General features: G+C 35.9%; 2 protein-coding genes and 1 long non-coding RNA gene across 8 annotated transcripts in view; 1 reads left to right on the top strand and 2 right to left on the bottom strand.

Moving 5' to 3' along the window:
• Positions 1 to 266: 266 nt before the first annotated feature.
• On the bottom strand, positions 267 to 2,208 carry LOC107573822 (uncharacterized). The gene is made up of 4 exons (XR_001607575.1): positions 2,197 to 2,208; positions 1,908 to 2,024; positions 1,463 to 1,512; positions 267 to 507 (listed from the first exon to the last, which is right to left on the bottom strand). It is a non-coding gene; the product is annotated as an uncharacterized lncRNA (long non-coding RNA).
• Positions 2,209 to 3,130: 922 nt separating this feature from the next.
• LOC107575881 (putative interleukin-17 receptor E-like) lies at positions 3,131 to 8,863 on the bottom strand. Its single transcript, XM_016262201.1, has 12 exons — positions 8,795 to 8,863; positions 7,257 to 7,319; positions 6,423 to 6,450; positions 6,115 to 6,255; positions 5,459 to 5,565; positions 5,180 to 5,294; positions 5,025 to 5,069; positions 4,422 to 4,564; positions 4,264 to 4,335; positions 4,119 to 4,173; positions 3,330 to 3,490; positions 3,131 to 3,238 (listed from the first exon to the last, which is right to left on the bottom strand). The coding sequence occupies exons 2-12, from the start codon at positions 7,302 to 7,304 to the stop codon at positions 3,131 to 3,133; spliced, it is 1,023 nt and encodes a 340-aa protein (XP_016117687.1). The 5' UTR covers positions 7,305 to 7,319; positions 8,795 to 8,863.
• A 17-nt stretch (positions 8,864 to 8,880) lies between these two features.
• The window catches only part of LOC107573786 (ubiquitin-conjugating enzyme E2 Q2-like), an 11,149-nt gene continuing 6,249 nt past the window's right edge, over positions 8,881 to 13,780 (top strand). Inside the window, exons 1-2 of one of the 6 annotated variants that reach the window (XM_016260241.1) lie at positions 8,881 to 9,165; positions 10,520 to 10,624. In XM_016260241.1, the coding sequence (XP_016115727.1) occupies positions 9,007 to 9,165; positions 10,520 to 10,624 (264 nt within the window). In that variant the 5' untranslated portion in view covers positions 8,881 to 9,006. The remainder of the gene's footprint in view (positions 9,166 to 10,519; positions 10,625 to 13,780) is intronic. The other 5 variants (XM_016260234.1, XM_016260247.1, XM_016260261.1 and 2 more) reach the window with 5 other exon arrangements.

The raw sequence follows: 13,780 nt of genomic DNA, 5'->3' as shown, positions 1-13,780 counted from the left end.
AAGCCTTACGTGAGAGAAATATCAACATGAGAAGCAAAAACTCATTCACACTGCTGACACTGACATTCATTTGTTAGCGACACTGCTCTCTGGTGTACAAAAGCAGTAGCTCATAGGTGACAAAAACAAATTGGATTATGCAAAGCAGGAAACAAATATAATGTGTCACATAAGTTCAGTCTTATATTGACTTACATACAGAATTACCAACGTTTTATATACATATGCTTCCAATTCTGTGTGCGCAATTTTTTTGTTAATGTTAATACATTGCGCGTTATAAACTCTTAAAGCAGTTGTTGCATTATTTTAAAATAAGCTTGTATTAGATGTATTTAAATACATTACTCAGATGTTACAACTTTCATGTGTGCATCAGACAAGACAAAAAATTATGCAAACGCTTATCCTTACAGTAAAAAAAACACACACACAAAAAACACACATGCTTTATTGAGAACTATCCTACAATCTATCCTCTTGCTGTGAAGGCACGTGTCACTGGTTCTGTTAAAAGGAACATATGATATAATTTATTTGTTAAAATAACCACAAAACCTCATTCATATCTAGACATGTTATATCTATAACTAGATCTATTATATTTTATAATGAAAGTGTGTCATGTTTGCCTATTCAAAACTCATTGATTTGATGCTGGATGTTTTGGGTGGTTGCCAGGTCATTGTAATAGGTTGCTAAGGTGTTCTAAGTTTTAAGCATGTTGTTATGCGGTTGCAAAAGTAAAATATATATATACAGTGGGTACGGAAAGTATTCAGACCCCCTTAAATCGAAAATATAAAAATAAAAGATAATATAATAGGTTATACTAAACAACCCACATCTGAGTTAGTTTTAGCAGGTTGTTATGGTGTTCTTTGTGGTTGCTTGGGTGTTGCTAGGGTGTTCAGGATGGTTGCTAGGTGGTTACATACTAGCCAAAGTCTCTCATACAATAACTATGGGGTTTTTAATGCTCAAGGTCAAAAGTAAATCTGATTGTTTAGAAAGGTAATAGCACACTTCTACTCAACAAGCCTCAAAATTTTAGGCATGAGCAGCATATTTAAAAAGCACCACTAATAATAGTTAAAAGGTGGATTATAATAGCACTGTGCAGTATAGGTCAAGTTAAACAAAATCACAAAATAAAATACCTGACTTTTAATATTCATATACTAATATGCATTTGCAATTTTACTTTGAAATTGTAAGTATATTCATTTGTAAATTGAACTCGAGACCTTTGTTAGCTATAAAAGTAATCAAACTGTATCTAAAGTAAAAGGAATTCATACTGCATGTACAGTAAATATTGTGCATGTGTGTGTTGGGGGCTCATGTCTGATCATGTCAGAAACACCAAGAATCATGTGCACCAGTGATTGTAATCATAAATAGTAAACTAGTATGCTGAGGATGCCATTATATGTCTATTATATCTTCTTGGTTTACATACCATCCTCAGACATCTGAGTTTCGTCCATGGTGTTTTCTTCTTGTCCCCATCTATGAAACAAGAAACAAATCAAAATCAAAACAAACCACCAGATCTTTCCAGGAAAAACTGACAGTAGCCTAACAACTGGTATCTCTGAGATTTTCATCTTTTTTCACAACACATCCACACCCCATTCATTTCTAAAGCTTAGATGCAGGGTTGGAACTGGTATGTCTACTATTTGACTTGTGTTGGAGCCTACTGTTCATAAGACTTCCATCTATAATTTGCTTTTAATTATTACATTTATTTTCAGTGGAAAGGTGTTATTAAATGAAAATTATATAAACATTTTTGTCATAGACTCTTTAATCTCATACACAATGTGTACTATTACCAACAACAATCTTCCCTTTCCCTTCTAGCCAGCGGCAACAGGTGTGTCAAACCACTGTCGGTTTACCTTTTATTGTCATTCTACCAAACAAGACAGCCACCAGGATCACTGTCAGAATAATGAGAGCAGGCAATAAAATCTTCTCAATGTCCTGACTTCTCTCCGGGACACGACACCAACTTGCTGTGTGATTAAATAACAGAATTCATATGCTTAATATTGTATTGTGTAAACTGGTAATACAGTATAATTGAAAGTGAAAACTATCACAAGTGGCATTACCAACTACATTTTTATTAGCTTGACATTACTTTAGATGTTTTCAAAATAGTATAGCTTTTCCAGTACAAAACACTACACTGCAAGTATTAGCTAAGTACAAAGTATTTAGAAAAACATTAGCTTAAATGTAATTGAACTGCATGAAAGTATGCATAGCTGTATAACCGGTAAAGCTGCTAACTTTTCATTAGTGTGACACTAGCGCTGTTTTCAAAAAACTACAAAACGCTACATTGCTATTTTTCATTGCATTATTTTGCACCCAGATTGTAGTCAGCTAGTTTTTTTAGTAGCTTGTATTATAGCTACATGCAAGTATTTTTAAAAGATTTGCTTACACTCTTAAAAATAAAGGTGCTTCACGATGCCATAGAAGAACCTTTTTGTCTAAATGGTTCCATAAAGAACCTTTAACATCTGAAGAACCTTTCTGTTTCACAAAAGGTTCTTTGTGGCGAAAGAAGGTTCTTCAGATTATAAAAAGATAAGAAAGAGATGGTTCTTTAAAGAACCTTTGACTGAATGTTTCTTTGTGGAACCAAAAATGGTTCTTCTATGGCATCGCTTGAAGAACCTTTTGAAGCACCTTTATTTTTAAGAGTGTAGTTGAAATAATGAAAAAATAATAATAAGTAGCTGTATCACAGTTTACTTAACTGAATTTTCAATAGTGAGACACTAGCCTCTTTCAAAATAGTAGTATAGCTTTTCTAATAAAAAGCTACAAAATCCTACATTGCTATTTTGTAATCACACTATATTGTGGCCATAATGAAAGTGTGAGTAGCTGAAGACGATATGTTATTAACTCTTTTCAAAGTATAGATTTTCCAGAATCAATCTTTTATTTACATCACGTCTACATTGTTATTTTGAGAGGATTCACTAGCTTGCACAACTCAGCAATTCTGGTGTTTTGAGCAGTGAGTGGATTTTTACTAACTTAAACGCCTCTGATTAGCCACTGTGTTCAAGTCAACAGATATGTCTGTGATTGGCTATGTTGCTCATTGCTGCAAAACATGTCGTAAATAGAAACCCATGATGCAGAGCGCATTTGCAAATTCTGTTTCACCAATAAGCATTGGGTGTGGATCCACGGAGGAGAATATCACCTGAGGTGAAAACAGTAAAAAAATATGTAAGGGTTCCTAACGATCAGCAGCTATTACGGCACATGTAATAAAAAGGAACAACTGAACATACTTTTTGCCCCTCTGAATGAAAAACATTTCCAAGGTCTTGGCAGCTTTTCCCGCCATCGGCATGGCACAGAGAAACTGACACTTTGACAGGACACAGCGGCTCCCATATCAACTCTTCCTTATTGAGGTCATAGGTTATCCCAGACCACAGTTCTTCTAAATCTGTTACAGAGGACAGTGTGGGTATTTTAAAGTAAAATTTGAGCTTTAAAATGTCCATTTATAATATATGTTTTTTAAATTCCCATTTATAATATTCATGATTTATCCATAGTTATTTATATAACATAGCATATAACAACTAGTTCGACCAAAAATGAAAATGTAAGGACAAAGCAGTTTAAACATTCTTCAAAATATCTTCTTTTGTGTTCCACAAAATAAAAAAAACTGCTGCAGGTCTGAGACAACATTGAGACTTATGTGATGGTGAATTATTGATTTAAGTGCTTTAGCTTCACATACGAGACCACTGGCAAGCTAGTAATTTGGAACGCTATGCAACAGGAAATGGTTACGCCCTTTACAAATCCGACAAGTGCTAACTAGTACCAAAAAATCAGATTCAATACAAGCAAATGCAAATAAGCAAGCCAATGCAAGAAAGTATTTTTTTTTTGTTAATCAGTTCAGCTGTTGGTGAAATAGGTTTTAAGGTGGGTCTCAAGATTAACTTAGAAGCTGCCATTTGTTTAAAAAATTTTATACCTCACAATGCATTTTTACAGTGAAAATCGAGAACCTGAAAACATCTAAGACCTTTGTTTTTAACACAGCAATTTTTACTCACTGTTTTTAAATGGACACACTTGAACTCTCGGTGCATCTACTCTAGCAGGCCAACCCTGAAATAAAAGACAGTGGAAATCAACAGTTCCTTTAACTGTCGGATTCATGTTCAAAACTTAATTTTCCGTAAAATAAAGCTTTCATACCTCAATACACAAACAGGGCAATGGTTTGGAATAATGAAGCGTTATGCTACTATCTAGATATTGTGGTTTTATCTGAAACACATGCAAAACACAAGGGTAAAATGAAATGATGCAAAGTCTTCTAGGAAATGCAAAGGAAATGTGCTTGCCGTTCTTACTGTTCTGTGTGCCCCTTCCCCTGCACAGATGACATTGCGTTTATGGCAGAGTCTGAGGTTGTAATCTGTGTTCTCAGGAGCATCAGTTACTTTCACTGTTAACATATTCCTGGCTTTATCTACAGTGAACACCAGCTTCCCAGCTACAACAAAATGACAATACAGTTACAGATTTACATACTAACATATGTATCTGTATCTGTATGTGTGTGTGTCTGTCTGTTTGTCTGTCTATGTCTATCTGTCTATGTCTGTGTCCATCAGTCTGTCTGTCTATCTATCTTTCTTTGTCTGTCCATCAGTCTGTCTGTCTATCTATCTATCTATCTATCTGTCTGTCTGTCTCTCTCTCTCTCTCTCGCTCTCTCTATCTATCTGTCTGTCTGTCTATCAGTCTCTCTATCTATCTATCTATTTGTCTGTCTATCAGTGTCTCTCTCAGTCTATCTATCTATCTATCTATCTATCTATCTATCTATCTGTCTGTCTGTCTGTCTGTCTGTCTGTCTGTCTATCTATCTATCTATCTGTCTGTCTGTCTGTCTGTCTGTCTGTCTGTCTATCTATCTATAAATGTAGTGACATCATGATAATGAAACTTACTGATGCACTCTGTAATTTCATCTCTGATACCTTCGTGACTGCATTCTGGCATTTAAAAAAAAGGGGGTATTAGATGTTAACGTTATTCATGTCATATGTGACTACAGTGAGTATAAACATTATTTATAGACTGCTGACAAACACAATACTGATACCTGGAACAAGGTGTCTTTGTGTCCACATAGCCTTACAGTAGTTGGGAATCGTTTTGAGAGTCACAAAAACAAGCTGTCCAGGTCTAACAGGAACACACTTAAACTGCACATCAACCTAGAAGCAGAAACAGTGAATACAACATCTGACAACTATGCAAGGTAGCAGATTATAGTTTTGGTGGTACAATGATATGTCATTGATAAAATTCTCAGTGGTACTGTTAGAAATCTATTTGCATAGTGTAACCATCAGGTAAGCATCATATGTTCATACTGTACCTGTTTTCCTGTGGCTTTTCCTTTGCCAACATGACCAAAGGTATACATCTGGCAATGTCCTATCATCCCTGCAGAGTCGGCACACACTGAAACTCCACGAATATCGCCTGGAAAAACAGTCAAAACTTTAGAAGAACAAAAAACATCCATTTAATGGGTGGTGCAAAGAGGTGACATCATTTTGCTGTTTTTCCTTTAATTAACATTTCAGGTTAAATCAACAAGGTAGTAATTATTAAGACATATTGTGTTTAGCTAATGTTAGACCTTTCAGATTAGAGTATTTAATTAATAACTTATTGTTGTGAAAGTTGTCGTTTTAAAAAGATGCAGTGATGTAGGAATGACTCAGTAGTTCTACCAATATGATTACAAAACATTCTAACAGCGGTTGTTGAAGTTTTTCAGGATTACTGCACCAGACAAAAAAAGACAGTTCACTGAACACACATTGAACATAGTGGGGTAAGTTGTCACAATGCAAACATATAACAATTTGTAAAATATACAAATATCATCCAAAAATTAGGTATTTTACAGAAATATGGAACCATTAATTATAGTTATTAGTCAATTGTATCAATGTATAACATTTAAAACATATTAGCTACATCAAAAGCATTTAATTCATACAATGTGACCAGAATAATACACACCAGTAACATTCACTGATGCTGCGATTTTGAGCTGGAGTGAACATTTCCTCCCCTCACACGCTAACACAGTAGACAACATCACATTATTGAACACGGCGCTGCTAACAGCCTGATTCCTGCAGTGAAATGCTGACAGTGGAGCTATAAGATATCAAATATGTTAGGATCATAGATTACGGCATATATAGACAGAGAGACAGACAGACAGACAGATAGATAGATAGATAGATAGATAGATAGATAGATAGATAGATAGATAGATAGATAGATAGATAGATAGATAGATAGATAGATAGATAGATACTTACAGTAAGCTCTGGGTTTACACTGTAGACCCTGTATGTAGAGATCAAAACAAATAATATTTAAAGCACTATGCCGAATCATGATAGTGTAAATTACTTTCCTATTTATGCATGGTCCCGAACTGCTTAATCATTTAACAGGAAATGAGACTGTACTGTAAGGATAGTAAAACAAGGGGTTTCCCACTCATGCCTTAGGAAGTTCCTGGTTGGAGCAAATATAACAAGGCTAGCAGGCATATGATGTAAGTTTAGTGTATCCTCATATCTAATTACAATAATCAACAGAATACAAAAAAAATTACTTTGTCTGATGACCTAGATGAGTGAGAGTGGGTTATTTGTGTATGTCTTCTTCTGTAAGACTGAGACAAATGCTTTTTTAACATATCTCGTATAACTCGCTGGGTTTCATTGTTACAAATGATATCATATTTTTATGACTCATAATTTAAACCCCGTCAACCTGCCACTAGTTACTTTTCTGGCATAACAGAAATAGCTCATATAAATAAGCACTGGCTTAATTAAGTTAAATATTAATAAATGCACTTGTCAGTTGGCAAATTTCATTCAATTTAATTTATTTGTCTTTTACAAGTTAAATGTCTCACACCTGGCAAGCAAGATATAATTCCAGAATATTACTGTTAAACTTTTGATAATAAAATGATGACTGCAGCAATGTTTTACTCAAGTAATGCCAAGGTAATATCAAGTTTTAAGAGAGAGAAACGAAAGACCTTATTAAATTAATCTTATACAAAACAAAAACATTCTAAACAACAGATTAGCCTATATTTATTTTTAGACTACATAAAAATGTAACTGACAAACCTCAGAACAACTCCAAGCACAGTCCTGGTTCCTCTCAGTCCTGTCCATATGGACCTTGTGGTTCTGGAGGATGAGGAGCAAAAGAAGAAGCGGAAGATATTTCATGTTCGGTCAGTTTTGCCACGCGCTCACGTTTCTGTACAAACTTGCTTTGTTGCTGTGAATGACTTGCTGTCACAGTATGCAGCACCTTGAATATCAAACGGGCATTGACATATAGAGGGAAAATGCTCCCGCCCACTAAAACACAGATAAAGAATGAGAAAAAAAACCGTAGTGCAGCTTCCAAAGCTCATCCAGGATATCAATCAATCTCTCTCCCCCTCTCTCTGACACCTATACTAATAATGACTGCAGTTAATAATGACAGTTTAGGAAATTCATAGCACTTAACGCCCCAAACCCCCATAAAAGTCCCTAACAGCGCTCTCTTTTGGCATTTACTAGTTCATAACGCTCGATTAAAGTTTTATACAGGCGCTTGTAATAAAGTTTAAGTAGAAACTGCATAACTGTACAGTTCTGTAGAAACTATATTTGTCGCTAGATGGAGACAAATAGCAACAGTAGACACGCCTTGCGGATGCAAGAGTGAATTTAAATGTGGATTTCCTACAAAAATACCAGTTACACAGTTACAACATCATTATAGGTTGTTTTTCTTTCTCTCTCACAGGTCTTTATCACTCTCTTATGCGAAACGATGCATATTGCCAAAAAGCACAAAACAAAAGCAACATGGATCTGGAGACAGTGTCAAGTTTCAAGAATTACAAAAACCAACCAGTCTGTCTATACTGTATACAGGTGAGAAACACTTCAATAATAATAATAACTGTTAAATTATTTATATGCTATATGCTAGTGCAAGGGGATGACCATACTGTTCCTACTCAAATTATTTGTAGTCGACCATCCTAAATAATAATAATAAAAATAATAATTAGAATATAGATTTTTAATTCATGATTATTATTAACAATTATTATTGACACGTATTAAGGTCTTATAATATATATTATTTATTATTATTATTTCATTTGCTATAGTGCAAGGGGCTGATATGATATATGGGATAGATATATGGGATATTGTTGGTTCCTACTCTAATTATTTGTTGTCGACCATCCTGAAAAATAATACATAATAATAATAGTAGTAGTAATAATTAGTATTTTTATTATTATCAGTTATTATAAACCGTAATTATTGACACTTACTAAGAACATTTATTCATTTTTGCATTATTATGCTATATGGTAGATAGTGCAAGGAGTAATTATATGGGATACTGTTGGTTCAAATTACTTGTCTTTCGTAATATCGATTTTTAATGTATTACTATTATTACTATTAACTATAGTAATATAGGATCATTATAATATTGTTTTCAAATGAATTATTATTATTATTATCATTATTAATTCAGGATGGTCTACCAGAAAAAAGATGGCACGCATGTGCGTATGAAACTAAACCAACAGCATCTCGTGTTGATACTGATCACCCCTTACAACTCTCTGTCTGGCCCCTCGCACCTTATTTTTTTTGGCGGGCGTTGTTTTGTCGTATCTCCCCTGCTTTCAGTGCTCCTCTCTCCACCCCCTCTTTGTTGTTTCTCTCCTCTAGCCTCCGCTGCGCACACACACACACACACACACACACTCTCGCTGGATCAGCTGCGCGCTCGCAGTAGTCCGTGCGTCCCTTCCCCCCGCGGCCTGGCTGCTGCTGATGAGATGAGTGGAAGATGTCGGTGTCGGGGCTGAAGGCCGAATTAAAGTTCCTCGAGTCAATTTTTGACCTAAACCATGAGCGCTTCAGAATAATCGACTGGAAGCCCGATGAACTGAGCTGCCAGTTCAATGTGACAGGAGAAAAGCTGCTGATTATTCACTGCAACATCACGGTAAGATTCATCAGCCGTGTGTATCTTACAGGCGAACAAGACCAGGCCGAGTGAAGTAACACCACCCACAACCCCTTTTTGACTCGAATAAAGCCGTCATCTAGCAAATAAACCATTTAGGCCGACCAGAATCGATTATATCCTCGGATGTCAAAATCACGGCTAAACAAGTATGCACTGCTAGCACGAGCTACATTTAGCCTGCTAGTTGATTAGCTAACATAGTTAACTGCGTTGGCTCTCGCTTTAACTTTATTAGCTATACAAACTCGCTATATAGTGTTCAGGTTTGCTTGGTCACATCAAACACATACAGCATGTAGGGGCTGTTTTATTCCGCGTTCGTGGGATTTTGCAGTTAAGTTAACGTTAGTTGGCAGGTAATTAGCTTGTGTGCTAATTTGGCTAAGCGGATACTTTAGCTAGCTAAACGACGTTTTGGACAAAACATGTTTTTTTTGGTCTTGCAAAGCCGACTTTGAGATGCTATTTTTGAATATTTAAAACGTATCAAAATATTTTATTGGTATAAACAGCTATGTATAATGTTGGCTAGCTAATTCAGCAATGATTAACGTTAGCTGGTTTGCCGAAGTTCTTAATTTCGCGAGGCCTCTTAAGAAATGCGTAGATTTAAAACGACACCACTGTTTATTTAGTTAGTTAAATCTATGGTGATTTGTTACAGAGTAACTGTTGGCGTAATTTATAGTTGCATATCGAAATGAGTTATAGGTGGTATTAACAATATTAGCACATTTTGTAACTTCGTATTTGAGCAATTGCTGCATTTTCACAGCTTTTTTAAATGGACAAAATGTGCATATATATGAAGTGTATATTAAGTGCAGTACACTATCAAGGAGACGTAGAGTGTCTTTGAAAGCACACTGCAAAACGACGCCACTGCAGTGCAACTGGCTGCTGTTTTGTTGTTATTGAGGCCAGTTAGTTTGCTGAGCTTAGATCTTGATGCTGTCAGATCAGTATGTGGTCCTGACAAGCAGAAGCAAATCACACCGCCATCATTTTGGCTCTCCCCTCGACGGGAGACGCGGGGATGGGAGGAGATTTCTAACTAGTGGATGGGAACATAATGTTCACATGATTTTACATGGTACCTCATCAGCCCAGACACGCACTTCTCTGAAATAAACTGATCTGCCATGGTCTCTTCTGGGTTTTCATTAGGAGAGAGAACCTGCAGAGTTTGATTCATTGGTTTGGCAGCTGGTAATGTGGCTGTTTATCATGCAAGTGGCTGAACGGATCTGCTCAGTAACCTTGTGAAAGGACAAAGGGTTTTGATACAGTTCTGAAGATGATGATGTTGTAACTCTTGATATTTTCGTAGGAGTCTTACCCTTCAACCCCACCAATATGGTTTGTTGATTCAGATGACCCAAGTCTGACTGAAGTCCTTGAACGACTAGAGGATGTCAGAAAAGGCAATACTTTGGTAAGGAGGTGTTTCTTCTCTCAGAGATTGTAATGAGATGGGATCACCAAAATAATGCAAAAAAAAAAAGTATTTTTGTACATTAAAGTTTACAAGTTTGGGGTGTTTTTATTATTGATAAAATCAAAAGGAATGTTTCCTGAGCATCAAATCAGCATATTATAATGATTTCTGTAAGATCATGTGACACTGAAATCTGGAGTAATCATTGATGAAAATTCAGCTTTGCATCACAGGAATAAATTGCATATTAAAATAGAAAATAGTCATTTTAAATTGTAATATTTCACAGTATTAATGTTTTTATAAAATAAAAAGCAAACTTGCAAATCTTATGCTGAGGGATCTGAAAACATTATTTTAATTTCTGTATTAAAATATATTTTTTAATTTTACGTTGCGATAGTTGCTTAAGCTTTTATCACAGTATTCGGTATTATCACGATATTGAAATAAGTTGCAACAAAGTAGGGGTGCTCCGATTGTGATCGGCCGATAATCGTTTTGGGATGATTGATCGGCGGTCTCTAAAAAGGCTGATCTCAAAAAAACAATCTCAAGCTGATGCACCTGCCGTCAGAGGTTTGGCACGACATGCAGCTGCACGTCTCAGTCTCTGTCCAGCGCGGGTGAAATGATTATAATGCTGAAGGTGAGATACTCACCTTCATATGTCTTAATTAAATAACCTATAAAGTAATTTGAAAACCTTGTGTGAGACGTAATTTCACAAACGGCGTGAGTGAATCACCACTCGCGCGCTCTCTCTCTCTCTCAAAATACGCAAACGTCTTCAAATCACCACACATCGCATCTGTCCATAAGCCAGCTGCACAGTTGACACAGCAATTGTCACTTGCACAATCGAGGCAGTGTCACATCGTCACTAAAGTTTATAAATTGCATTACTTTTTCATTCTTGCCAGTGTTTAACCATTCAGTGCTCGCGTGCTCTCCTGAAGACCGTGCCCTCATGCACACTCGCAGCGCACACACATAATGCCAGGTTCACATTACTCCATTTGCAGATTTGCAGTGGTGCGTATTTTTTCCGCGCTCATGTTAACAGATTAATAAAGCGTTCACTGCACACGGTTGGGGTCTGGCAGTGCGTTGGGGTCTGGCAGTGCGTTCAGGAGCGGTGCGTCTGCAGCAAAGCAGAGAATGTTTCCACACCGAGTCTATTTTTGCTGCGCTGAATTAAAGTAACAAAGCATTTTTTGCAGTAAATATGAACATGGATTGACACGAAAATGTAGTAATTACTCCATAAATGCATATTATTAAAGTCTACTGTGTTTCACAGTCAACACGTATGACTTTTTGGCTATGTTTAAAGGGAAAGAGCACTTTTAGATAAACAAGGCAATAATAGATGGCACTCGTGGAGGTTGTAAAACAAAGTTCTTCATGAACCGCAGGATTGCTTGTAAAAGATTTCAATGCAAAAGGTAAGGCAGTAGAGCTGACTATTTCGGTCAATGGTAAGTTTGTGATAACGTAAGAAAAGTAGTTTAAATGTTTTGCCACTTGCTTGAGCGACTTAATATATAAGTAAATGCGAAAGTAAAAAGCATTGAATAATGTGTTTCTTATATTTATTGTGTTTAAACATGTCTGTGCGAGACTGTATTACTGCACTGTGTAAAAAAAGAATTGCAATGCTGAAAAAGCATTTTCAGTGACGATGTTTGGATTTGAAATCAAAATAATGGATAAATGTTGTGATTGTGGTAATCAGCCACGGATCAGTAGCGGACTCCTGTGTGAAAGCACAGTCCGTGCTGCCTCTCCTCTCCCAAGAGTCACCTAAGAGGGGAATTCCCCCAATTTAAAAAAATTTAATTCAGGCCCTGAATAAATGTCTAAAAATCCTGATTGGAGTATCACTATAAATTAGTTATAAATTATAAAAAGAAGGCTTTAAAAAGATCGGTATCGGTGATCGGTATCGGCAGATACTGCTTTCTGTGATAGGTGATCGGCCTCAAAAATCCTGATTGGAGCACCCCTACAACAAAGTGTTGTCATTAAATAACAGGTTTAATCGTTTTTTCTTATAACAAGAAGATCTAAACATTTAAATACAATGAAGCAATACGCAAAAATGTATAAAGTAAACATGTTTCAAACAGATTAAAGTGCAAAAGTATTATAAAGAACAATAGGTAACACTTTACAAAAAGATCTCATTAGTTAACCTTAGTTAATGTGTTAACATTAACAATGAGCAATAGCCTTTGTTACAGAAGTTATTCTTTGTTTAAAAAAAAAACAACAACAATTCATGTTGGCTCGGTTCCATTTAATAATACAGTTCAGTGTTTCCCCTGCCATTATATTAGGGGGGCGGTCTGCCAGATCACAACAGAAGTCACTTAAAGTTACATTTCCGATAGAACAGGTCTATACCTTGTTCTTTTTTTAAACAAATGAAATAGCCTTATGTTATTATAATACAGTTCAGTGTTTCCCCTGCCATTATATTAGGGGGGCGGTCTGCCAGATCACAACAGAAGTCACTTAAAGTTACATTTCCGATAGAACAGGTCGATACCTTGTTCTTTTTTTAAACAAATGAAATAGCCTTATGTTATTTATCTTATTTACACGACGGCATGTCGTGTAAATAAGCCGTAAACCTAGGGGAAACACTGCAGTTACAACTTTTGATTATAACGTTATTAAAATTTGAAATTAACTAAGACTAATAAATACTTTAGACAGTTTTTTCATTGGCAGTTTGTTAACTAATGAATTAAGGAATAATTGACATCGGGTCGTTGAATTATTAGAAAAATAATGCACATCCGAGGTGGTGATGCATACACCTCGGGTGTGCATTATTTTTCTAATAATTCAACGCTTATACTATGGTTGCCACACCTCAAGACATTGATCAGATGATATATTTAAAGGCATTCGTCCAGTTTTTGCACTTAAAACACTATTGTGAGTAGGATTAATTTCTTCCGCATCTGTTGCTAATTCCAAAACGTCATTTTAGACCTAGTAACCTAGAGCCATTGATAACAGACTAATGCAGATATTAATGAAGTTATTAGACAGACAGAGAGAGAGAGAGAGAGAGAGAGAGAGAGCGCGTGTATATCCACTCTCTGTGTCTGTGTCTCTCTAACATTTTTGGGAGAAGCG

Source organism: Sinocyclocheilus grahami, unplaced genomic scaffold (genome assembly GCF_001515645.1).
Source record: "Sinocyclocheilus grahami isolate Dianchi unplaced genomic scaffold, SAMN03320097.WGS_v1.1 scaffold31.1, whole genome shotgun sequence".
Lineage (NCBI taxonomy): Eukaryota > Metazoa > Chordata > Actinopteri > Cypriniformes > Cyprinidae > Sinocyclocheilus > Sinocyclocheilus grahami.
This window is presented reverse-complemented; position numbering and strand designations above follow the sequence as displayed.